Below are 25,823 nucleotides of genomic sequence, written 5' to 3'. Positions count from 1 at the left end.
GATGTATTTCCTAAAGATTAACTTTATTATAGAGCACACTATGAAGCAACTCTTTATTCCTGAAAATATAACTTACTGCTGCAAGCTTCTTTACTGCCACAGTTGTGTTATTTACGTAGCCTTTATATACAACTCCAAATCCTCCCTCTCCCATTTTATTACCACCAACAGAAATGGGTCGTTCATCAAAGTTATTTGTGACATTCTTCAATTCATAAAATGAAAAACTGTGAAAACCTATAATGTCAAAATAAGAAAAACATGCTTAAATTTTAAAAATTCATTTTAATAATTCTCCTATTTTCTCATTTGAAGGTTTCACATGTATGTAAATATTTATGATTTTGAATTAGACAAGACGGGAGAATATAAAACCATTTCTAAAATACAAATTATAAGTTTTTCTTGAGAATTCTGTTTGGTGATCCTACCCTCTGAACACTGTAGTCACCCACCCAAAATTCTAGTCACACATTTGAGTGGGTCTAGTCTACCTACCCAAAACTCTAGTCACATATTTTATTTTAAAAAGTGACCCTTCCAAGTTATGTAAATATTTACTTATTTTTTTTTCATAGCTTCTCTGGTTGTTTGCATGTCCTATTGCCTCTAATCACTGATCAACACAAAGAAGATGGTTCTTAATATATCAGGAGGAAAAAACTCACAAAAGAGCTATTGCCAGTGTGCCTGTGATTGTGGCACAAACAAAAGAACAAAAGCTTTCTTTTAAAGCACTGCTAGTCTTAATGACAAATCCACTAGTAGAAAGCACTGAAAATGTTACTTACGTGTATCACTAACTTCTAAACTTTTATTTTCTGGACTTGAGGAGTCAGGTGGCATATAGCTTTGTTCAAGATTCTGCAGAGGTGTCATCAATGTCCTGTCTTTGTCATAGAAAGGCATCTGTTTTTGTTGAACTGTTACAGCTTCTTTAGAAGGTAGTGTATTAGCAGTTTTGGGAACAGCATCTAACAAATGAAGTAAGACACAAGTGGTTTTTCAGTAATAAGAAGTGGTTGTGAAAAAGTTAAACTAGAAACTTGGTTCATTTAATATCATTCCAGTTTCTACAGGTTGGTCTCATATTCTCGCAGCACACACAAGAAGCTACCTAGTAAGAATCTGTAAGTTATAATGAATATGGGTAAAGAGAGTAAGGCAGTGTTTTCAAACAGTGATCCATGAGCCACCTATATCAGAGGCACTGAAGCACTTGTTTAAGAATATAGACCTTAAACCCAATTCCAGAATCCTGAATACATAGATTTGGAACAGACCCTAGGAATCTACATGTTTAACCAGAACCTAAGTGATTCTTATGCATGATAAAGGTTCAGAACCACTAGTGTGAAAGGCATCAAAGGAAGAAAGGTTATAAGGAAGGCAACTAGACACTAACACATCAGAATACAATTTTTTAAAATTATGATCATAGAATCTCATCAGGGTAGAAGTTGAAGATGAAAAAAAGCAAGAACTCAAAAGAATAATTACTTTCTTACAGCCTAAGCCAGATGTGTGAAGTCTTTCCTTCTAAACTTCCTATTGGCACAAAACTATCTGACTCTTACAAAGCTTCTATCACCTTAGTAGCAGGGTCCACAGTGTCCTTTGTCGGTACTGCTTTTTAAAGAGTTGAGGAGTGCTGAAAGAAAGAAAGGGACTCTCAAATGTAAACTTCATCTACCAGGAGGAAAAAGTAAGAGTAAGAAGAAACATTTCTATTTTGGCCATTTGTCTTTCCACCCTAATTGTGGACACCCTGGTCACAATCAGTTTACCTGGGAGCAAAAGACTCGCAGGAGCAAAAAATTCATTTTGGATCAAAAGATCCACAAGATCACCAACTGTGCAATTTGTGGTGCCCCAGTCAAACAGTAATTCAGAAGTGGGACTTTTTCCAGTTTGAAGTAATGCTTCAAATCTCCTTAAAAGTAAGTAACAAAGAAACAAAATTAGTCTATTGTCTTAGTTCATTTTGTACTGCAATAATAGAATACCACAGACAGGGTAATTTATAAACAATAGTTAATTTGGCTCACGGTTCTGGAGGCTGGGAAGTCCAAGATCGAGAGGCAGCATCTGGTTAGGGCCTTCTTGCTACATCATCTCATGGTGGAAGGGCAGAAGGGCAAAGAGCATGCACACGTGCATGTGAGAGAGAAAGAAAAGAGAGAGAGAGAGAGAAGGAAAAATAGGGCCTAACTTACCTTTTTATCAGAAACCCACTCCCAAGATAACTAACCCACTCCTGCCATGACAACATTAATCCACTCATAAGGGCAGAGCCCTCATGACCAACTGCCCTTTAAAGGTCCCACCTCTCAACCCTTTTGCAATGGGTATATTAAGTTTCTAACACATGAACTTTTGGGGACACATTCAAACAATAGCATTTATAAACTGAGGTCATATGAAAACAGGTGTTGATCTCCCCTGCCCCTGTTTTGCCTACAGCGTCTCCTATAACATTAAAGAAATGGGACAACAAGAGAACCAGCAAGAATTACAAAGAGACAGGAAAAATAGGAGGAAAAAAGATGCCAAAGATGATGATAATAATCTACTGGGTACTTACGGGGTATTTACTTAGTGGTTTACAGGATGTACACACATGAGCATGTTCAAAGATATTATGATTATCATACGAATTTACTAGTGAAAAAGCGAGGCTTGGAGAGGTAGAGTAACAAGCCCATAGCCACACAGCTAATATGATGTATCCAAGCTGAGGTCCAAATTCAGATCTCATTTGACATAAGAGTGTATTCTCAATCTACTTAGTTATATTACTTCCCACATAACTTAAGACTCTGATAGCTATATAATTTTTAATAAATCTGCCTGCTTAATGAAAGAAACAGAATACACAAAAACTTAGGAAATTATTCCTTCAATCTTAACTGTAATTCAATTAAATTGAAAAAAAAATCACAAAGTCGGCTTTCATCCCATTTCTTTCCATTCCATTTCTTTAAAATTAAAAATTAGTTTTGAAAAGTTAACATTTAAAAATTTAACCAATATTGTTTTTTTCTTTTTCCTCTAAAGATTTTAAAAAATTTCAAACTTACAGAAAAGTTGAAAAAATGATAGAATGAACAACCATTCACCTAGATTCAATAATTGAATAACTGATAAAATTGTGCCATATCTGGGCTCTTGTGCATGCTCTCTTTCAATCTATGTCTGTGGGAGTGTATTTTAGAATATGGGCCAGATGTCATAGAATGAGTCTAACAGCCTAGATGTATCCGACTACTTTCTCATGATTAAATTCCGATGAAACATTTTGGTAGAAATACTACATAGGTATAATGTGCCCTTCCCATTGTATCACATCCAGGGGTACATATTGGCATTTTGTACCATTATTATTGGTGCTAAAATTTGATCACATGGTAAAGGAAATGTACTTCAGATTTCCTCATTAAAAATGTACCCTTCCCTTTCATACTTCACAAGTAATTTGTGTACAATACTTTTTATCTATTTATTGAGGGAGTCTTGCTCTGTCACTCAGGCTGGAGTGCAGTGGCATGATCATGGCTCACTGCAGCCTTCACTTCCTGGGCTCAGGTGATCCTCCCACCTCAACCTCCCAAGTAGCCGGGACTACAGGCGTGCACTACCACGCCCAGCTAATTTTTTGTAGAGATGGGATTTTACCATGTTGCCCAGGCTGGTCTTGAACTCCTGGGCTCAAGCAATCTGCCCACCTCGGCCTCCTCAAGTGTTAGGATGACAGGCATGAGCCACTGTGCCCAGCCTATAATACTTTAAAATCTTGTGCATATCCTGCTCATATGCATGAGAACAATCACCTTTCACCTTATGCTTTTTAGGTTCAGTGATGAGCTTGCAAGAATCAGTTACTCATTGGTGGTTACAAATAGGTATTTTTCTCATTCTATCATTCTTTTCACAATTATTTGCAGGTATTCTGTAAAGAAGAGCTTTTTCTGTCACAGGAGTGAGTCTTGAAAAAAGGAAAAAAAAAAAAAAAAGAAGAGCTTTATCTTCCTGCCACCACTGCCTCAATTATCTTCCATAAGTTTTTAACAGTAATATTAAAAAATTATCTTTAAACATTGGCTTAACACAGTTTAAACTTTAAGCTTCTTTCAAGTAATTTAACATGTTTGCTTTTCTTATGAGAAACATTTCCTGCAAGGGAGCTAAGGCTATTAGGTTCTTTCCGAGGTTAATGCTGAAAATAACAAGGAGTCTTCTTTTCCTTTTGCTACCAAAGAAACATTTTGACATCGGTTTTAAATGCAATGACTGACAAAAATAAAATATGCATGCATCTTTTACACTAAATCGAGCAGAGATGAGTAAAGAGGAAAAATTGAAATTATCTGATGATAGCACTGAGAAATCCTGGCTAAGATTTAAGAATTCTGTTCACAGAAGTGTACACTTGTAAGCAACAACTTTAAAATGTCAAATTGAAAAACTCCCAAAATACACTGTTAGAGTGCATTAGAGATTTACACACTTTGAAGTTTAAGCTCTAGATTTTTACTAGACATTCTTATAACATTCTTATTTTCCTTCAATCTGGAAATGAGAGGTGTGAGGCAGACTGAACTTCACTTGGCTTGCCAAACTGGGAACCACAGCAAAGGTGGGAATATTGATTCTAACTCAGAAAGCTTATTTGAGAGATCACAATATTAGCCCTATTGACATATGGGAGAAAGAAGACAAAATTGCAAAAGGAACAACCAAAAAGAGGTTACTTACTACCAATGTCTCCTCCACAGTATAGAGGTTTACTTTCTAAACTGCCATATTAGACAGTACTTATACCAATTAATCATTCCATATTGTGATGTAAGAATTTACAAATACAAAGAATTTTATCTGTTACCTTATGTGAAACTGATTGTATCTATCATCACCAGATGGTTTCTTAATAGCTACAGCTAACTTCTTCCATCCTTCTTGAGGATCAATAAAATCTGACAGCTTCCTAATCAGTCCAACATTGAGGCAGCGCACATATGTTGATGGTGTTATGGGTTTGTTCATCTTCTATTCCTAAAATATGGAAAAATCTCATTAAAATTTTATAGTACTTTTAGAGATGACATCTGTAAGCTTCTATATCACACTTTGCTATATCATATGAAATGCCAGCAACTGATTATACCATAATAAAGAAACATTCCAAAGTCAAGTCACTGATACCCTAAGATGAAACTAAAATTGCAATTCATTTGTCCAATTATCCTCTAGGTTTCCTTCCTTTTTCCACCTATTAATAGCAATAAAAATCGGAGGACTTTTTTCTGACATTGATATTTTCCAAGTATAATTTATAGAAAGGGGCAAAACACTTACCAGAGCAATTCTTTTTAACAGTAGTATCAATAAACTATCAGAATTAGCATATTCAGAAATCAAATCTATTAATAAAAACATTTACCTTTCAATTTAATATATGTTGCTCAATCAGTACTCATTTACGATTAAAAATTTATGCAACGTTCTTTGGTAGAAGAAAAAAAAAGTACTGAAATGATTTGTGTAGCATTAACAGATAGGGTCCACCCACCCACTGTTCACATAGCTTGCTCTTCCTTGACCTCTGCACATTTTTTGAGTCCATGAGATCTGCCTGACCACAGTTCATTTGCTACTATGCCAAAACCTGTGTTTCACCACTTCAGTCACTCTCTAGACAGAATCTTTATTTCTGTAGTCCCCCTTTTCTTCTGCTACTCCACACTGGAGAGCTGCAGCTAGGGATAAATCTAACAATTTTACTTGTACACCAGAGTTGCTGATGTGAATACAAATTTATGGTAACCCCCTTTCCACATTAATGGCCTAACACTGCCATTAATCCTTCCACTTGTCTCCTCTCATTGTCCTTAGTGACTATTTCATATCTTTGCTTCTTTCTATGTGGATTTTATTTGTTCTGCGTGTACCTCATTCTCAATAGGAAATGATCTTTCCTTCCAATTAAGACAAATAGACTCAGATATTCTTATGTCACTTATTTTTGCTTCCCTATATATATTTTAAAAATACAATTTTAGAGTAAATAATGTGTTCATATGGAACAACATTCTAAAACTATCAAAAAGAGTAAAAAGCGAAAAGCTTCTCTGTATCATAGGCTTCTACGTTAGTATTCACTTCCTCTCTTTGGACTTCTTTGACCACATCTAAATAGGTCTAGCTGCCCTTCACCTAATTATCTTTCATCATTGCACAATGTATTTGTAATATTTATTTGTTTACTTGTTTACTGTCTCCCATATTAGATTTTAAGATCCATGAGTTCAGGACCATGCTAATTTTATTCATGAATATATACCTAGTGACTTGCACACTGTAGATAATGGTGTTGTTCAGTATTTATTTTAGGAACAACTAAATTATTTCCCAGTACGGTTTTATCATCTCTATTTTACAAAGGTGGTAAGTGAAAGATCCAGGACTTACACTTATGTCTGACTCCAAAATCCATGCCATACAACTCTGCTTTTATAACACAATGCATTGTTCATGCCATTCTCCTTTTCAGAAAGACTATTCCTTTCCTTTCATTCATGAATACATTCAGCAAATATTTATGTCAATCTTTGTACTAACAAATGGGAGCACAGAGAAGAGAAAATCTTTGTTTCCAAGCTGTTCAGTATACCATGGGATACAAACAGTGACAGGGAGTGATAAAAGCTGCAAGAGTGTTATGGGGCCCAGAAAAAGGGCATCAAGCAGAGGCAGTCTGGAGAGCGATATCAAGACAGATTTGCCTGGAGTGGGAGGTTGGAAGGATGAATGAAAGAGAATGAGAATAAGCCCAAAAGAAAATTCCAGGCAGAGGGAATAGCATGGGAAAAGGTGGGAGCATGTGTGTCTCAGGCAAAGAGCTTGCTATGGCTGCACCATAGGATGCCTGTGATTAAGTGAGAAGAGATGAGGGTGGAAAGGTAGCAGGGCCAGATCACCATGTACCTCATATGCTAAGACAAAGAGTTTGAACTTATAAACTAAAAGTTACAGGAGAGCCACTTCAGGATTTTTAGGAGGGATGTTAAATAATCTTACATGGTTAAGTGGATTCCTCTGGATAAAAATTAAAGGGATGTATATTGAGGCAAGAAAATTAGTTTGAAAACTTCTGCAATAATCCAGGTGAGCAGAAATGAGAGCTTGGAAAAAGTATAGGGTATGGGAATGGAGAAGTAAAACATGAAAACATTTAGGAGGCCAAATCAAAACAATTTCACTAGAGATGACCAATTACAAGAAAGGGAGATAGAACAAAGATGGTTTTTTTTGTTTGTTTGTTTTTATTTTTATTTTTTGACTCATGTTAAATGTGAAATATCTACCTTTGGCACCATCTAGGGGCCTTCATACCAAGTACTTATATATGCGATATGGAGCTTAGGAGAGAGGTTTCAGCAAAGAATGCTCACTATGTAAGTATTCTCATATATGAGGGGTTTTCAAAAAGTTCATGGAAAATGCATACCATGCAAAAACCATGCATGGATTTCAAATTTTTTTTTGCAAAACATATTTCCAAAATAAACTCACACTAACTTATCATTCATGTCTAAACAGGATCTAGTTTGAGGCACTAAGAAGAGTAAGACAGTTTGAAAAGAACCTCTACCACTGCAACATGAATTCTGCTAAAAGTGAAGCAAGAACAAACACCACATTTATATGGAGGTTGGTTGGAAGAATGGTGAAATCACTGATGCTTTATTGATGGGGATGATGCCCCCAAGAAAATCAGCAGCATACAAATCAGTAACTCATTTTAAGGGATGAGATGATGTTGAAGATGAAGCCTGCTGCAGCAGACCATCCACATCAATTTTTGAGGAAAACATTCACCTGGTTCGTGCCCTAAATGAAGAGTACCTGTAATTAATAGCAGAACCAAGAGCGAACACCATAGACAACTAATTCAGCCTATACAATTCTGACTGAAAATAAAAGTTGAGCAAATTTTCCACTTGATGGCTGCCCAAACTGTTGCACCCAGATCAGCTGCAGATGACAGCAGAGCTTTCAATGGAAATTTTAAACAAGTGGGATCAAGATCCTAAAGCATTTCCTCAAAAAATTGTAACAGGAGATGAAACATGACTTTACGAGTATGATCTTAAAGCACAATCAAAGCAATGGCTCCCCCAGAATGGCAGCGGTCCAATCAAAGCAAATGCAGACAGTCAAAAGCAAGGGCATGACCACAGCTTTTTGGGATGCTCAAGGTATTTTTGCTTGTTGACTTTCTGGAGGTAAAAAGAATGGTAACATCTGCTTATTAGAGAGTGTTTTTGAGAAACAGTAGCTTTTCTAAATGTTTCTAAACTAAAGCTTTTCTGCTAAAGCTTTAGTCAAATGTTTAGCAGAAAAACGCCTGGGAAAGCTTCACCATAGAGTCCTTCTCCATCACAACAATGCCCCTCCTCTTTTCTTTCATCAAACAAGGGCAATTCTGTGAGTATCAACTGGAAATCATCAGGCATCCACTTTACAGTCCTGATTTGTCTCCTTCTGACTTCTGTTTCCTAATCTTGAAAACTCTTCATAGGGCACCCATTTTTCTTCAGTTAATAATGTAAAAAGACTTTATTGACATGGTTAAATTCCCAGGACTCTCAGTTCTTTAGGGATGGCCCAAATGGCTGGTGTTACCACTTACAAAAGTGCCTTGAACTTCATGGAGCTTATGTTCAGAAATAAAGTTTACAGTTTTTTGTTTTTTGAGTCTTGCTCTGTCATCCAGGTTATAGTGCAGTGATGCAATCTTTGCTTACTGCAACCTCTGCCTCCCAGGTTTAAGTGATTCTCCTGCCTCAGCCTCCCAAGTAGCTGGGATTACAGGTATGCACCACAACACCCAGCTAATTTTTGTATTTTTGGTAGAGATGGGGTTTCACCATGTTGGCCAGGCTGGTCTTGAACTCCTGACCTCAGGTGATCTGCCCACCTTGGCCTCCCAAAGTGCTGGGATTACAGGGATGAGCCATAGCGCTGAGTCAAAGTTTACATTTTTTATCTTTTAATTCAATTTTTCCACAAACTTTTTGAAATGCCCTCATACAAATTAAGAGCATATACATATATACGGTTGAAACAACAATAAAATGAAGTTGCCTATTAGGAATGCTTAGAATGGAAAGGAATGATGTGAAAGAAGAATTTTAAAAAATACTGCTTAGTCATGAAGGCAAGAAAAAAAAAACAGGACAGTGGCATACCAGAGACTTCTAGAAAAGGCGGCAGGTTGGTACAAAAGACTCAGAGAGGTCAAATAGACACTGATGGAGATGTTAGACTCTGAAATCAGAAGGCCACTGGTGACTTGGGAACAGCTATAGTGAAAAAGTGAGTGAATGGCAAAAACAGATTTTCCAAGAAGTCTCATTATGAAGGGAAGGAGAAAGAGAGAGGAGTGTGAGCAGAGGGAAAACAAGGGTGGAGGGGTAGGGAGAGAGAGGAAGGAAAGTATGCAAGAGAATAGCAGTTTTCAAATTTGGTCTCAGGACCTTTTACCCTCTTAAAAACGATTGTAGACCCCAAAGGGCTTTTGTTTATGTTGGTTATATCTACCAATATTTACCATATTAAATTGATGCTGAGAAATTTAAAAATTACTTATTAATTCATTTAAAATAATCATAAATATACATGTTAGCATATATATCTTAATAAAAATAACTACCTTTTCCTCAAAAACAGAAGAGTAACATTGTTTTAAGGTTTTGTTAATCTCTTTAATATTTAACTTAATAGAAGAGGGCCAAATTCTTATATCTGCTTCTGCACTCAACCCACTGCAGTATATTGTTTTGGTTGATGTATACGAAGAAAATCCAGCTTCACACAGACATACAGTTACAAAGAAAGGTGTATTTTAATAGCCTTTTCACAAACTAGTAGATATTTCTCTTTGATACTACACTAAAATTTGAAAGAAGTAACTTCCTAAAGGTAAGCTGCAATGTGGAATCTGAAGCTGTATAAATTAACTTGGAACATTAAAATCCATTGCACTCTGAATGAATCTTTTAACTATACATGATTTTGACCTTATAAATCTCCTGAAAGAGCATTAGGGACTCCAATCAGACTTTGAGAACTGTTGGTGTTAAGGGTTTAAGACTTAAGTTGTTTGGCAATACAAATGGGATAATGAATAGCATACAGGTGAAGAAATCAGCCTTGAATAGAGAGAAGTCTCTTTTGAATCTAGAAGGAAGGACGCAGAGGTTTAAATACAGATATATTTGAAGGGAGAAGAGTTCCCACATAGTGGTATTTTTTTCTGTGAAACAGGAAGTGAAGTCATCTAGGGCCAGGTAAAAGAATAGCCCATGTACCTTAAAGGCCCCCTGGTAAATGCCTATTATTCCTTCAAGCCCAATTCAAAAGGCACTGTTAGCTTCCCCTGATTGTCATCTCTTTTGCTCCAAAATGTCACCTAGTCATTCTTCTGTTCTAATAATTATTATGTTTTACTGTTTACGTATCTGCTTTCTCTGTTAGATGGGTGCTCTCCTGGCTGGGACCCAACCAAATTCACCTCAGCAACGACTCACGACATTTGTGTTGAATGAAAGGCTGAGGATTTTTAAATTTTAATTAAGAAATTGTATCTAGGTTACCTATAGACTCTGCAGTTACTCTCTTCAAGTTACTTTTCCTTATTAAGATTTCTCTCTACTGTAAGGTACAACATGACTGACGAAGCTAGAAAAGATAGAACTGCTTAGTAGTCTTATAAATTAGAGCTAAATACAAGGAACTGAGGAAAAAACCCAGACTATCTAAAGGCCAGGGATAAATTTGGTAGCTCTCCTGCACCCAGGCTTCCAGCAGAGGTGATGAGTGTAGGGATACTAGGAAAAAGGCCTTCTGCCAACTCTTCCACACATGTGCCCAGAAGTTCAAAATCCCAGAAATTAAAATTTTACTTTAAATGTACATTCATATACCACTCCCAACCATATACTTACAAAAACATAAGCCAAAATATTAACAGTGGTTATCCCTTGGTGATGACTTTTATGATAGTTTTGTTTTCGTTTTGCTTTTCTGAATTTTCAATAATGAAAACACATGTGCAAAAAAACTTTAAAAGTGTCATCTCTTTCAAACTGTTCAAGATTTACCTTAGTACACTTAGGATTAATACAGGAGGCTTTGCTTACAAATAAATAATTAAATACCTTCATGACTGTTTCGTCTTACCACTAACTCTCATAGTAAAGAAAACCCATTCATATTTTCAAATAAGACAACTCAGACAAGTATAAAAGGTGGGGTGGTGATTGAGAAATATATTAAAATCAGCACCTGCTTATGGAATCCAATGCCTTCCCAAACAAAGTACTGTGCCCAAAACAGGAGGGCAAAAGATTCTTGTCAAATGTGTTAATAAAGTTTTAAGACTGCTTCATTAGCACTTTGATCAGAGGAAAAGATTGTGCAGCAGTGGAGGGAAGATGAACTTTGAGGTTGCACAGGCCTAAGTTCTAACTAAAGCCAACTGTGACCAGAGTTAGTAATTATATTTCTCTGGACCTTGCTTTTCTTTATCTGAAAAACAGAGATAGTAATATCTAAGAATTGCTGTAAGAATTAAAATCAACACATGCAAAGGGCTAAATCTTGTCACATAATAGGTGGTCAAAAAAAAAAAAAGGAGCAATTATTATTTTCTGGCAGAAATTATTCTTATATCACTTTTTTTTTTAAAGATATGTGCACAGTTGTATTTAGGTTCAATTTCCAGAACAGTAATGAGGAGCTACTGAAAGGGTACAAATAACGAGTCTGAGAAAATAACTAAGTTTTTGAGATGGTGGCAGTCTTTTTTTTTTTTTTTTTTTTTTGAGATGGAGTCTCGCTCTGTCGCCCAGGCTGGAGTGCAGTGGCGCCATCTCGGCTCACTGCAAGCTCTACCTCCCGGGTTCACACCATTCTCCTGCCTCAGCCTCCCGAGTAGCTGGGACTACAGGCGCTGCCACCTCGCCCGGCTAGTTTTTTGTATTTTTTAGTAGGGACGGGGTTTCACCGTGTTAGCCAGGATGGTCTTGATCTCCTGACCTTGTGATCCGCCCGTCTCAGCCTCCCAAAGTGCTGGGATTACAGGCTAGAGCCACCGTGCCCGGCCCTGGCAGTCTTATTTGATCAACCATGGTACTTTTAATATATTTATATCCTTTCTAAAATACACTATTTACTTCCATATATTCTTAGCAAAATATGCTGTATAACCATTAATCTTTATTTTTAGATACTTTAACATCATCATTATGAACAAAAGCTGGTGAGGCCTTCCAGAGCTATTAAATTAGATAGGGCTGCCTATTACAAACTGGGATATGTGCTGGTGTACCATAAATTAAGCATAACACATCTTTCTTGAACATTGATCCAACACAACAGTAAGTAATTGAAAATGCTTTGCATATATTTAAGAAACAAAATATAATACCACTGACTCACCAAATATTTACTGAGTGTCTACTATGTGCTAGATACTGCTCCAGGCCCCTGGAGATGAAGCATTAGGAAAATTAGAGAAAACACAAACAAACAAACAAAAACCTGAACTCATGGAGTTTATATTCTAATGGAGGAAGGCAGGCAATAAGCAAATAAATAAACTCTATAGTATGTTAGATGGTGCCAGGTGAAATGAAAGAACAAAACGAAACAGAGAAAGGGTTGTAATTATAAATAGGGTAGTCAGAGGAAGCCTCAATAAGAAGGTGTCATTTGATTAAAGGTCAAAAAGAAGGAGAAAGCCAGCCACTGGACTATCTGGGAAAGGTTTGCGGACAAAACGCAAACGTAAATGCAAAGGTTGGAAATGGGCCCACTGGGCAACAGCAAGGACATGGTGAGACTGCATAGGAGGGAACAGGCAAGTAGCAGATGAGGTTAGAAAGGTAAAGGGGCCAGGTCTCCAAGGGCCTTAGAGTTTTTGCATTGACTTTGTTTATCCTCTGGGTGAGATGTAGAGGCTGGAAGTTTTGAGAAAAGAAAGACATGCTCTATACTCATGTCTTAGAAGGATACCGGGGCTGCTGGGAGTAAAGGATGTTGGAGTAAGGACAGAGAAGCAAGAAAGAGGCATCTAGGAGAGCCTACCAATAAGCCAGGTGGGAGGGGCTGGAGGCTGGGACAAGGGTGGTAGCAGAGCAAGTGCATAAGTCCTAGCATTCTGAGGTGGAGCCAATAGAAAGCTATGTGCTGATGTGGAGAGTGAGAAGACAGCACCAAGGTTTTTGGCGTAACCAAGTTTCCCGATATTTACTGAGATGGAGAAAGCTGAGGAAGGAGCATGTTCGGCCTGGAATATCAGAAGCTCAGTTTGGAGACGTAGAAGGCAAACTTCAAACGAACGCTTTGCACGAAAACAGAAGAAATTTGAACTTCCTGATAGCCCTCTTCAAGGACCACTCCAAGAAAGGGAAAAGGCAGATTTTAATATCCTGTGCTTACAAGGGACCTTGGGCAGTTACGTTTTTGAAGCACTAATAGCGCCGTTTCTTTCCATTCTAAATGCTCAAAGTGCTTTCTCGCTTTCCCAGGGTTTGCTTTTTTTTTTCTTTTTTCTTTTGAGACGTCGTCTCCCTCTGTTGCCTAGGGTGGAGTGTAGTGGTGCGATCTTGGCTCACTGCAAGCTCCGCCTCCCGGGTTCAAGCGATTCTCCTGCCTCAGCCCCTGGAGTAGCTGGGATTACGGGCGCCCGCCACCATGTCAGCTAATTTTTGTATCTTAGTAGAGACGGGGTTTCACCATGTTGGCTAGGCTGGTCTCGAACTCCTGACCTCAAGTGATCCGCCCACCTCGGCCTCCCAAAGTGCTGGGATTACAGGCATGAGCCACCGCACCTGGACAGGGTTTGCTTTTATCCCTTTGTCTCTCTCTGGCTTCCAAGCTGACAGGTACACTTTTTCCCCTATCTGCGAATGTACTCATCTGATCCCATAAGCCCCCTCCACTTTCTAATTCCCTGGAAGCTTGGAGGCCGGAGAAACAAGCGAATTACAATCGTGTGGAGGCTCCGCGAGCTGTCGGAGCCACAGGCATCTGTCAGGTGCTGGCCTGACTTCCTGGTTCTGGGGAAGATTCTTCATTTCGCAATCGGGCTCACGGAACCCAGGGCCTGGGAGGTGAGAAACTTGAGGTCCGACTGCGCCCCAGAACAGCTGAGTGACGTCCCTCCAAGCCTCAGGCTCTTTCTCAGGGCCGACGAACTTCTTGATTCCCGGGGACCTACCCAAGTCTTTCTTCTGGAGTAAGCTCTGTCCACGGAACCCACTTCCTCTCTAACTTTTCTCACGGATGATAGAGATTTCCGTTCCGCAACCTACCACAGCAACCCTGGGGCAGAGGTGCCAAGACCTGGAAGCTGACCTCGGACGACCTTTCACCGAGGCATGAAGGCGGGGAATGCCTTACCTGCCCGGGAGCGGGCTGCTGAAGCCGGCGACAGAAGAACCAGCCGAACCAGGAAGCGCCGCGGAGGGGCGGGGCCAACCCGGCAGGCCCCACCCCACTTCCCCGATGGCTTCATCTTGGCGCCTTCAGGCGGCTACACAAAGTGAGAAACTCCGTGTCTTGCGTAGGGCGCATCTTTACGTGGGCGCCTGCCCCTTTAATTACGCCCCTGTCGGAGGCTGAAACGCTTAAGGCTTCCGGGCATGCGCACAGCGTTGTGCAAATGAATGCTTTCCACTGAACCGAGGTAGATCGGGTCGAGCTTCTTGCGCGATGGTGGGCTTGTATGCGGGGGGGTGACGAGATTGGCATTGAACGATTCATACCCTTTGCTCCCAAAGAAGGGTGACGTGGGCTAGGGTCGCGCCTTTGGACAGGCAGAGTTAGGGGAGGGAGAAGAAACAGGTAGAGTTGCTGGCCTTGTCGGGGACACTTTTGGACGTGCTGGAGGGCAGCGACGCCCTAGTTCTGCGAAGTTAAGTAGCTTCTGCAGGACTGGGTTCAGTATCTCTAATACCTTCTCAGGATCCCTCTTCAGCCAACGAATTCCTCACACGGGCCAAGCAAACTACTCCCCCCCGGCCCCCCCGCCCCCGGCACCCCGCTCCACACTGTCATGAGCAGTCTCTGTTGAATGGGAGCACTGCACCTTCAGGCTTAACGCCATGTGGGCTCCTTTGCTGCCCTCCAGTTCGGTTCCACTCTTTTACCAGAATGCTGGAATTACATTCTTCCCAAGTTTCCCTACCTGTTTCACTTGCTTAGAATGTCTATCTTTCTCCATTTTTCTGGGAGAAAGAAAAGATTATTCTTTCAGAGCCAATCCCTACAGCTATGTTCTTGACCATGCTGTTTTGTTTTTCAACTCCTCTAACTGTTACTCCGTCGGATACATCCTGCTCATTTCCATCAGAATCATCTTACTAAAGCCTGTTTTGGGATTGTGTCCCTTTTCTATTCAAACACTAACAGCCATCCATTGACCACCGAATAGATTCTAAGTCCTTGTCAGGGCATTCAACATCTTCCATAATCTGGTACGAACTCAGCTGCATTTTCCAGCACAGTATTCTCCCTGCCTTCCCATCCCCACTGCTCTGTATCTGGACTGTTTGTTTTTCTCTCACACGTTGCATGTTTTGTTTGTACATTACTTGTGAGGTCACTGCCTCATTTCTATCTCTTGAACTATTGGAGGACTTAGATGGCCACTTCTTGCATTATGCCTCTCCTAATTATCTTCCACTTCACTCCTACAGCACTTATTTTGTACTAGCTTTTTCATTTATTTAACAATAGTATTTATTGCAGACCTACCATGTGCTTGACACTGTTCAAAATATGGGATCATCAGTAGTAAATAAGGCAGACAAGCTTACTCCTCACGTGGAACTAACATTCTCTTTGGAGGAGATAGACAATAAATAATAAAGAAAAACTTTACCTAGAACTGCTATGCAGAAAATTAAATAGGGTTTTGTGAAAGAATCACTTGCTGGGCGCGGTGGCTCACGCCGGTAATCCCAGCACTTTGGGAGGCAGAGGCGGGTGGATCACAAGGTCAGGAGTTTGGGACCAGCCTGGCCAATATGGTGAAAACCCTCTCTACTAAAAAAATACAAAAATTAGCCAGGCGTGGTGGCGCGTCCCTGTAGTCCCAGCTACTCCGGAGGCTGAGACAGGAGAATCGCTTGAACTCGGGAGGCAGAGGTTGCAGTGAGCCGAGATCGCGCCACTGCACTCCAGTCCGGAGACAGAGTGAGACTTTGTGTCAAAAAAAAAAATCACTTGCAGGTTCCTGTAGATTATTGGCCAGGAAAAACTTCTCTGAGGGCATGAATCCTAAAAGATGCAGCTATATGGTTGGGGAGGGAACAATTTAGACAACAGGAACAGTTAGCACAAAAGTACTAAAGAAGGCCAGAGTAGCTGGAGTATAGCGGGTAATGGGGGTAAAGGTACAAAAAAATTTGGAAAATAAACAGGGTCCCTAATCTTAGACGTCCTTGGAAGCCAGGGTAAGTAATTTGGATTGTATTGCAAATGTGATTAGAGGGTTTTAAACTGGATTGTGATATGATTTAATTTACCTTTTAAGACACCATTCTGGCTGGTTTGTGGGCTAGTTGTAGAAGCAGGAGTTAGGGGCCTTCACAACAACTAAAAGTTTTTGGAATGGAAGTATTAAAGTAGGTGTGATGAAGGACAGTGGGAGTGATAAAAATCAGATGCTTAAGGTTAATGCAGTTTTTGGAGATGAGAAAGTCAAAGTTATGACCATGACAGTGGATGACCAAGATGAAGTAGAGGTGTGAGGTTGAGGTTGAGATTGAGGACTTGAGGGTCCAAGACATTGAATGGATGATCCATATAGATGATCATGAAAATCATGTTGCATAAGAAGGTAGTGAGCCAGAGATCAGTGAATGAAGCAGAGTTGTCTGGGGATCCGAGAGAGTATGACAACAGATGGTAAAGCCCAATAGCAGGCTCTTCAAAAGAATTGGTTTTTTGGAAGTAGTAGAGGAAGAAATGGCTTGCAAGGAACAGTAACAAACATAGAACAATATTTACAGCCTCCAGGTCCTAAGGTAGATGGGTGGGAAAGAAAAAATAGCCCTCACTTGAGAGGACTAAGGAAGAAGCAGCCTGAAAAAATAGCCAGCTTTCAATTAGGGCAAGAAAGTGAGGGAACTGTACAGGAAATTAAGTAATTAAGGAAAATAAATATATCTTATATTTTCCTTAGGAAATTAGGATATGGAGAATTTGTTGTGATTTCTATATGGCATGATTGAAAGGATTGAGAAGGGATGTGATTTGCTAAATTGGTTCAGAATAGTAGAATACATTATAGATATGAGATGATGGTCCAGATGATGATAAATTACTTGGAGAATGTGGGTAAACACAGAACTCAGTAGTAGGGGGGCCCCTGGGCAATTTATCTTTCCTGCAGCTCCATATCGTATGGTAGCCATGGGTTTGTGTGAAAGGTGAGAGATCAGAGTACTATTCTCTTGCGTAGTGTTCCCAGGAAGCTCTGTAAGGTTTCTTCAGTCTGATGCCAATGATATAGTTAGAACTTTCCTCTGGGTCAACCTTGAAAGCTTCTATTTGTCCTAATGGGGGCATTAGAGAAGGCCCAGGACTGACTTAATCCTACCTTGAAATATAATCAAATCACAAATTTGTATTTATAACTTCATTTACCCATCAGTTTTCCTATTATCTTCTTGTCACCTCTCCTGTCACTAACCACTAATAATGTAAGAAAACTTAGCCACATATTCTCTGGAATTAGCTGGAGATTTTAGACTCCAGGAATGGAATTTGGACAAATCTTTGTTTTATAGTCCTGTGTTCTCACCTCTTCTTGTGGGCCTACAAATGATATTTTTAAGATAAACTTAAAATTGACTCATTTTAATCCTGGATAATAGGTACAAATCTGGAGTGAGTGAAGATACAAGTTAACAAATCTTTAGCTATACCAGAAATAGTTTGCCTATTATTTCAGCTTGGTATAGGAGAGTCAAAGTACACAGGATGTACATATAGTTATAAATTAACGATGCCATTTAAGAAGACTCAGGATTAAAAGAGAGACAGAATTAACTAAATCCTGCAAACCTATTCCTATCTGGTCATCCATAATTTCTCTTTCTGTTAACTAACCACCTCTTTGTTTTGTTTTTTAGGCATTATTATAGAAGAATGGAAGAAGATACAGATTATAGAATCAGGTTTAGTTCTTTGTGTTTCTTTAATGATCATATTGGATTTCATGGCACTATAAAAAGCTCACCAAGTGACTTTATTGTTATTGAAATTGATGAACAGGGACAGTTAGTTAATAAGACCATCAATGAGCCTATTTTCAAGATTAGTGAAATACAACCTGAGCCAAATAATTTTCCCAAAAAAACGAAACTAGATCTCCAAAATCTGTCCTTTGAAGATGGAAGAAACCAAGAAGTTAATACTTTGGTTAAGTACACTGATGGTGACCAAAATCATCCGTCTGGTTCAGAAAAGGAAGATACTATCAGTGATGGAACTTCCAAATGTGAAGAAAAAGCTGATGTTTTAAGCTCCTTTTTAGATGAAAAAACTCATGAGTTACTGAATAATTTTGCCTGTGATATAAAAGAGAAGTGGCTTTCTGAAACAGAGCTAATTGGACTACCTCTTGAATTCTCAATAGGCAGAATCCTTGACAAAAACCAGAGGGCTAGTTTACATAGTGCCATTAGGCAGAAATTTCCATTTTTAATAACTGTAGGAAAAAACAGCGAAATTGTTGTAAAACCAAATCTTGAGTATAAAGAACTTTGTCATTTGGTATCTGAAGAGGAAGCATTTGACTTTTTTAAATATTTGGATGCGAAGAAAGAAAATTCCAAATTTACCTTTAAACCTGATGCAAACAAAGACCACAGAAAAGCTGTCCACCATTTTGTCAACAAAAAGTTTGGAAACCTTGTGGAAACCAAATCTTTTTCTGAAATGAATTGCAGTACTGGTAATCCGAATGTGGTGATAACAGTAAGATTTCGGGAAAAAGCACACAAGCGTGGGAAAAGGCCTCTTCCTGAATGCCAAGAAGGGAATGTTATTTATACAGGTAATTTAATAAATAATCATCCATTTTCTTGGATAAACTTAGTTAAATTTAAAATTGTGAAAATAAATTGAATAGACGTGGCTAGAGAGATTGCAAAGAATACATGCTTTACCTTTAGGGAGGGGAACTGCTGATAAGCTATTTAAGCAACTCTAGGAATTCTTATTTATTCTGTTACTTACTGGAAGATGATAAAACCTTTGAAATTACACTGAATTTAAAAATTAGCCTTACTGATAACCTAGGCATTTATATTAGCCTATTCACAAATGTCTAAAGTTGAATCAGTTGGTTTGTGTTTAATAAGTTTTATTGAAGGTAAATCTTGATTTCATATTTTGGAAGTAATCTCAATTAAAATTAAGTTTTTAGAGATAAGAAGAATATATTTACTGTGCTTGGGAAAGTGAAGAGATACTTTGTAATCCAAAACAAATTATATTTCCCTACCTTGGGTAGGGAACCTGAAAACTTGGTCCTGCTGGTCATCTAGACAAGATGTTCTGAAACTTTAGCATACATATAATCATCAAAAGGTCTTGTTAAAACAGATTTCACAGCCCCATTCTCAGTTTCTGATTCTGGGGCTTTCACGAATTTCCAGACTCTTTTTTTCCTGGTCTGCTACATTTTGAGAATCACTGTTTTAGGGTCTGTGTTTAATTCCCAGGGTGGCTGGAACTGATGAATTCTCACTATAAAAGTCCAGCTGACTAGGTTTCACTGGCCTCAATTCCTCTTGAAGGATGGGAACTGTTTCAGATGATCATATTTAATAAATTAGAGTTTGAACCTTGGAACTATGTGGGTTTGATTTGATATTATGACTTTTAGTTCACAAAAAGACTTATGAAATTTTTAATGTCTTTAAGATTTGATTTCATAAATGTAAAAATGGGAAGAATAATACCATGGGCAAGTTACTTAATAATTCATAACTTTTGGTTGTACTTGAAAAATGGGGTAATAGGAAAGCCTGACATACAATTATCTTCTAAGGATTAAATGAAATAATGAGGCCGGGCGCAGTGGCTCAAGCCTGTAATCCCAGCACTTTGGGAGGCCGAGACAGGTGGATCACGAGGTCAGGAGATCGAGACCAGCCTGGCTAACACGGTGAAACCCCGTCTCTACTAAAAAATACAAAAAAAAAAAACTAGCCGGGCGAGGTGGCGGGACACTGTAGTCCCAGCCATACTCGGGAGGCTGAGGCAGGAGAATGGCGGAACTCCTCGGGAGGTGTGGAGCTGCAGTGAGCTGAGATCCAGCCACCGCACTCCAGCCTGGCACAGGAGCCGCAGACTGCCTCAAAAAAAATAAAAAAAAAAAATAGAAATAATGAAATTGTTTACTATGTAATAGTTACTTAATATTAGGTAATGTAGTAAGTAAGCAATATATATATCCATTTTGAAGGAAAACAACACTAGCTTCATAATGAAAGAGGAATTCGGTTGGTGAGTGACTTAAGCAGCTCTAGGAATTTTTATTTATCTTATACTTGAAATTCAATACAATTGAAGCTAATGAGCAAAAAATTATGTGAACTTTATATATTAGCTTAAATTTGTTTTCTAAATACGAATAGTTGGCGCTATGTTAAAGAGGAATGATGGTTCAAAAACTTTTATTTTTATTTTAAATTATGTTAAAATATACATAACATAAAGTATACCATCTTAATCATTTTAAGTATCAGTGCATTGAGGACATTCACATTGTTGTACATCTATCACCTCCATTCATCTCCAGAATTTTTCACCATCCCAAACGAAACTCCATATTAAACAATCCTCCTTCCAGCTCTGAAAATGGGAACTACCATTTTTCATTCTTCTGTCTTGCACGATTAGACAGCTCAGTATCTCATAGAAGTGGAATCACAGTATTTTGTCTTTGTAATGGGCTTATTTCACTTAGTATGTTTTTGACATTCATCCTTTGTTGTAGCATCGTGTTAGAATTTCCTTCCCTTTAAGGCTGGAATAATACCCCCATGGTAGGTGTATGCCACATTTGTTTACCCATTCGCTCAGTGGATGATATAATGGTCAATAAAGCACACATGATATTTGCTTGGAAGCATTCAGGCCTTTTGAACTTGGAAGAATTTGAGGGAGAATGTGGATGGAGATGACTTCTCCGAGGCTACGCCAATGCAGCTACACTCTTGTCATGTTCTTGATTGCTCCCTATTCTGGGGAAAGTTAGCTACTGTACTGTGAGGGATACTCAAACAGCTCCTTTGGACAGGGAACTATAGCTTCATGCCGATAGCCAGTACCAACCTTCCAGCCATGTGAATGAGCCCCTTGGAAATGGATCTCCACTTCTTCTTTCTTTAGGCTTTTAAATAACTGCAGCCCTAGCCACATCTAACTGCATGCAGCCTCAGGAGAGCCTGAACTAGAATCACCAAACCAAAGTGTTCTTGAAGTCCTGATCCACAGAAACTATAGGTACGTATACAACACAAGCCACTAAGATTTGAGGTGACTTGTTATGTGGAATAAATAAATAATACATAGCATTTAACCCTGGACATGCACAAATTACTGATCAGCAACAAACCAAGGAACCACTTATGTAGATTTCTGAACTCCTCTTACAAAGCTTTGTCTTACTCTCCCTGTGAATTCTCTTTGTCTTTCACCTCCCCTGTGAATTGAGCCCACTCAGCCTTCCTGACCTCCACCTCTTAACTCAGCAGAACTCCTGTGCTCTCACCTTGATTCTGTCTGTGCTATGTTCCAGAATGTACTCTAGGCAAAAAAATTAGAGTATTTTAGACTCCCTCTCGTTTTTCTTTCTTTCTTTTAGATTACAGTCTTTGTGGTACTCATTCTCCGTCTCTAAAAATGGCTGTTTCATATATTTTGTTCAGTTTTCTATTTGTTTACAGTGGGAGGTCATCTGGTATCAGTGTTATTCCAACATTGGTTCAAAAGTGCAAGTCTCTAAAATTGAATTTTAAAATTCAGTATAATTGACTTTCTTTTAAATAACATGGTAATGTTCCAAGTAATTAAGAAAAATGCTATAAATCTTATACATTAAACTTATACATTTAGTGAGTCTTTTAAGATTTTGTAAATGTTCCATTTCTGTTACTAACTTAAATAAGATTCAATGTAAAAGATGAATGTTAAGTCAATTCAATTAAATATTTTAAATTGGAACTACAAGTTTCATTCTCTTTTAAACATTCAAGTGCATAAACTTTATGTAGATACAGATTAATATTAACACACAATATCACATGGATTTGATCCCTCTAAATATATTTCTATATACTAAATTTAAATCTTTACAGAAAAATGCTTATCCATCCAGGCTACTATCAGCAACAAACTGATATCTCAAATGTTAAATTTCTTTTGAAATTGCTGAACTTTGAATGACGTGTCCAAAATTGTCAGCTTTAATATTGCTGCTGTTAATCTTCAAGAAATGAAGTAAGACAAATAATAAATTGAAGGAACATATTTTATTTTACAATTTTATTTGAAGTTTCAGGTACATGTGTGCAGGTTTGTTACAAGGGTATATTGTGTGATGTTGAGATTTGGATGATTGAACCCACTCCAGGTAGTGGAGCATAGTACCCATTAGGTGTTTTTCAGCCCTATGCCTCTCTCCTACCTCTTATATACCCCAGTGTCTGTTGTTTCCATTTTTATGTACATGTGTACCCAGCATTATTCTACTTATAAGTGAGAACATGCAGCATTTGGTTTCCTGCCTTTGTTATCTACTCTTAGGATAACGGCCCTAGCTGCATCCATGTTGCTGCAAAGGGTACGACTTTGTTCTTTTTGTTGTGTAGTGGCTTCATGCAGTGTATGTATTTCACTTTTTTTCTTTTGGAGAGACAGTGGTCTCACTCTTTCACCCAGCTGGAGTGGCACCATAGTGGCTTGCTACAGCCTCAACCTCCTAGCTCAAGTGTGTCTCTCCACCCCAGCCTCCTGGGTAGCTGTGATGACAGGCATGTGCTACCACACCTAGCTAATCTCACTGTAGAGATGGGGTCTCCATATGTTGCTCGGTCTGGTTCAGATTGCTTGCTCTGAATCTTTCTGCCCTTCAGCCTCCCCAGAAGTGCTGTGATTACAGGCATCATCTACTGTACCCAGCCACATTTTCTTTATTGAATCCACTGTTGTTGGGCACTTAGGTTGATTCCATATCTTTACTATTCTGAATAGTGCTGCAAATGAACATACAAGGGAACTCATGTTTTAGAGAGGGACTGAAATGTACTAAAATACAAACTGTTGAAGGCTCTAGTTAACTGTAGGGATTACAAGAAGTTCTCTGTGGCAGGGTTATAGGATACATGAATGTGGAAGTGGTGCACTTGGAGACTGGAAAGGTAGATTTGGCCAGATATGAATACCAAATTAAGGAATTTGGATTTTTGCCTGTAAGCCTCAATGAGCCAAATCCAACAGTTTAAAAATAATACCAGCTGAAATCTATCATGCTGATTCTATATTTTCATTAAAAATACCCCCAAGAAGCTTTTAGGCACATGTCACCCCGTAATCCCACTTTGGGAGGCAGAGGTGGTGGATCACGCAGGCCAAGAGATCGAGACCATCCTGGCCAACATGGGGAAACCCCGCTCCTACTAAAAAAATACAAAATGAGCTGGGCGCAGGCATTTGCCTGTAGTCCCAGGTACTGGGGAAGTTGGAGGTAGTGAGAATCGCTAACCGGAGCATGGAGTGAGTGAGCCTAGATCACGCCTCTGACCAGCCCAGTATGAGTGAGACTGTTAAAACAAAACAAAATAAACAATAACAACAAAACCAACTCCTTCTTACATTAATAGTCTACCCGCCAGCCAATCTGTTAACCAAGAATGTAATCGCATATACGCTTTTGTGATCTAAGATTTTTTTGTTTCAGCTACCCCACAGTAAAGGAAAACCTGGAAATGTTTGAAGCAATTGGTTTTTAGCTATCAAACTTGTTATTCCTCGATTTTAGTTATGCAGGCCTAAAGACAAGAAAGCCATCACCTATCGCTAAATGGTTGTTAGAAAAGTTAATCTTGAGTAATAAGATATTACTTTATAAGACTGAACTTCGTCACGCGAGTGGCTCACGCCAATCCCAGCACTTTGGGAGGCCAAGGTGGGATAATCAATGGGTCAGGAGATCACCATCCTGGCTAATGCGGAAACCCCGCCTCTACTAAAAAAATACAAAAAATTAATTAGCCGGCTATGTGGCGGGCACCTGTATTCCCAGCTACTTGGGAGTATGGAGGCAGAATGATGCTGAACCTGGGAGGCAGGAGCCAGTGAGCTGAGATCAAAGGCCACTGCACTCCCAGCCTCAAGGCCTCAAAAAAAAAAAAAAAAACAAAACCAGACTGAATTTCACTATACTTCATCCAATAAATATGTATCAGATCAAAGCTCTTGAATAATACTGGAGCATATTAATCCTACTATTAATATTCACCAATTACAAGTGCCTTAGTTTAACAGTACATTCTGTGTATTCATAATTGTCTTCAAATAGAGATATGTCTTAAGTTTACATTGAAATATATAGGAAGTTTGTATTTTGTTCCCTGAGAAGTGGAAGTGATATGAATTGTTCAAATTCAATTCTAAACGTCCTGTACTGTATTCAACATGCATTTATATTCAGAAAAGCACCTTATAAATCATGTTTTCCTACTAATTATATTATATGCCTTTTATTATCATAGATCCTTACATTTAAAATCCTTGTTAAATGGAATGTAAAGTACTCAAATTTCTACCTGTTTAATCAAATTTTATGCATTTTGTAACTATGTTGATATATTTATTGTGGAAAATAGAAAAAGTTTTTAAAAATGAAGCTACTAGTGTTTCCTACTACTCAGAAATAACTATTAACAGGTTGGCATGATGGTCACGCTACTTCCCAGCATCTCTTTGAGAGACTGGGAGGCGGCTATATCACTGAAAGCAGAGCTCGCCTGGTTAAATGGCGAAACCCTCTCTACTAAAATATAAAAAATTAGCCGGATGGGGTGGTGGCTGCCAGGTCCCAGCAGCTAGAGGCTGAGGCAGGTCTGCTTGAACTGGGAGGTGGGAGTTGCAGTGAAGGGAGTTTCATGCCACTCAGACTTCCAGCCTGGGCCACAGAGCTGGTGACTCCGTCTCAAAATAATAAAAATAAAAATAAATAACTGCAATAACATTTTTCTCTTATTTTTCTAGACCCTTTCAGAGACTACATCACAGAAACTTTTTATTATTTATTATTTATTATTTTTTTGAGAGATGTGAAGTCACCCATGTTGCCCAGGCTGAGTGCAGTGGCCGGATCTCAGCTCATTGCGCTGTGCTCCCAGGCTCACGCCATTCTCCTGCCTCAGCCTCCCGAGTAGCTGGGATCAGGCTCGGCCACCCCTGCTAATTTTTTTGTATTTTTAGTAGAGACGGGTTTCACCGTGTTAGCTAGGATGGTTCGGACCTCCTGACCTTTGTGATCCACCCACCCTGCCTCCCAAAGTGCTGGGATTACAGGCTTGAGCCACCGCTACCGCCTAATTTCCTTAAGATAAACTTCAAATGTGAAAAATTGGGTCTGCACCAGCTCAATTAATGTAATATCGATATAAAAGCATTCCCCAGTTAACACATGTTTAAGTATCCACCATATGCAAGTAGACTCCTTC

At 38.9% G+C, this 25,823-nt stretch overlaps 2 protein-coding genes across 15 annotated transcripts in view; one reads left to right on the top strand and one right to left on the bottom strand.

Annotated features, from left to right (window-relative positions):
• The window catches only part of IRAK4 (interleukin 1 receptor associated kinase 4), a 37,308-nt gene extending 22,725 nt beyond the window's left edge, over window positions 1–14,583 (bottom strand). For 4 of the 13 annotated variants that reach the window (XR_634633.4, XM_009180551.4, XM_021922221.2 and 1 more), the window contains exons 1-5: window positions 14,470–14,583; window positions 4,883–5,052; window positions 1,788–1,933; window positions 792–974; window positions 77–237 (exon numbers count right to left, since the gene is read on the bottom strand). Coding sequence is in view for 12 of the 13 variants with exons in the window: in XM_009180551.4 (XP_009178815.1) it covers window positions 77–237; window positions 792–974; window positions 1,788–1,933; window positions 4,883–5,043 (651 nt within the window). In the remaining variant the exon portion in view is untranslated. Of the gene's footprint in view, window positions 1–76; window positions 238–791; window positions 975–1,787; window positions 3,586–4,882; window positions 5,053–6,468; window positions 8,797–12,504; window positions 13,605–14,287; window positions 14,393–14,469 lie in introns of those variants that run through there. The other 9 variants (XM_017945812.3, XM_009180549.4, XM_009180550.4 and 6 more) reach the window with 9 other exon arrangements.
• The window catches only part of PUS7L (pseudouridine synthase 7 like), a 78,424-nt gene continuing 67,021 nt past the window's right edge, over window positions 14,421–25,823 (top strand). Inside the window, exons 1-2 of one of the 2 annotated variants that reach the window (XM_021922218.2) lie at window positions 14,421–14,611; window positions 18,210–19,135. In XM_021922218.2, coding sequence (XP_021777910.1) covers window positions 14,448–14,611; window positions 18,210–19,135 — 1,090 coding nt within the window. In that variant the 5' untranslated portion in view covers window positions 14,421–14,447. The other variant, XM_003906232.5, reaches the window with a different exon arrangement.

The sequence above is a fragment of the Papio anubis genome, chromosome 9, assembly GCF_008728515.1.
Source record: "Papio anubis isolate 15944 chromosome 9, Panubis1.0, whole genome shotgun sequence".
NCBI lineage: Eukaryota > Metazoa > Chordata > Mammalia > Primates > Cercopithecidae > Papio > Papio anubis.
Note: the sequence above shows the minus strand (reverse complement) of the source record. Positions and strands in the feature narration are given on the sequence as shown.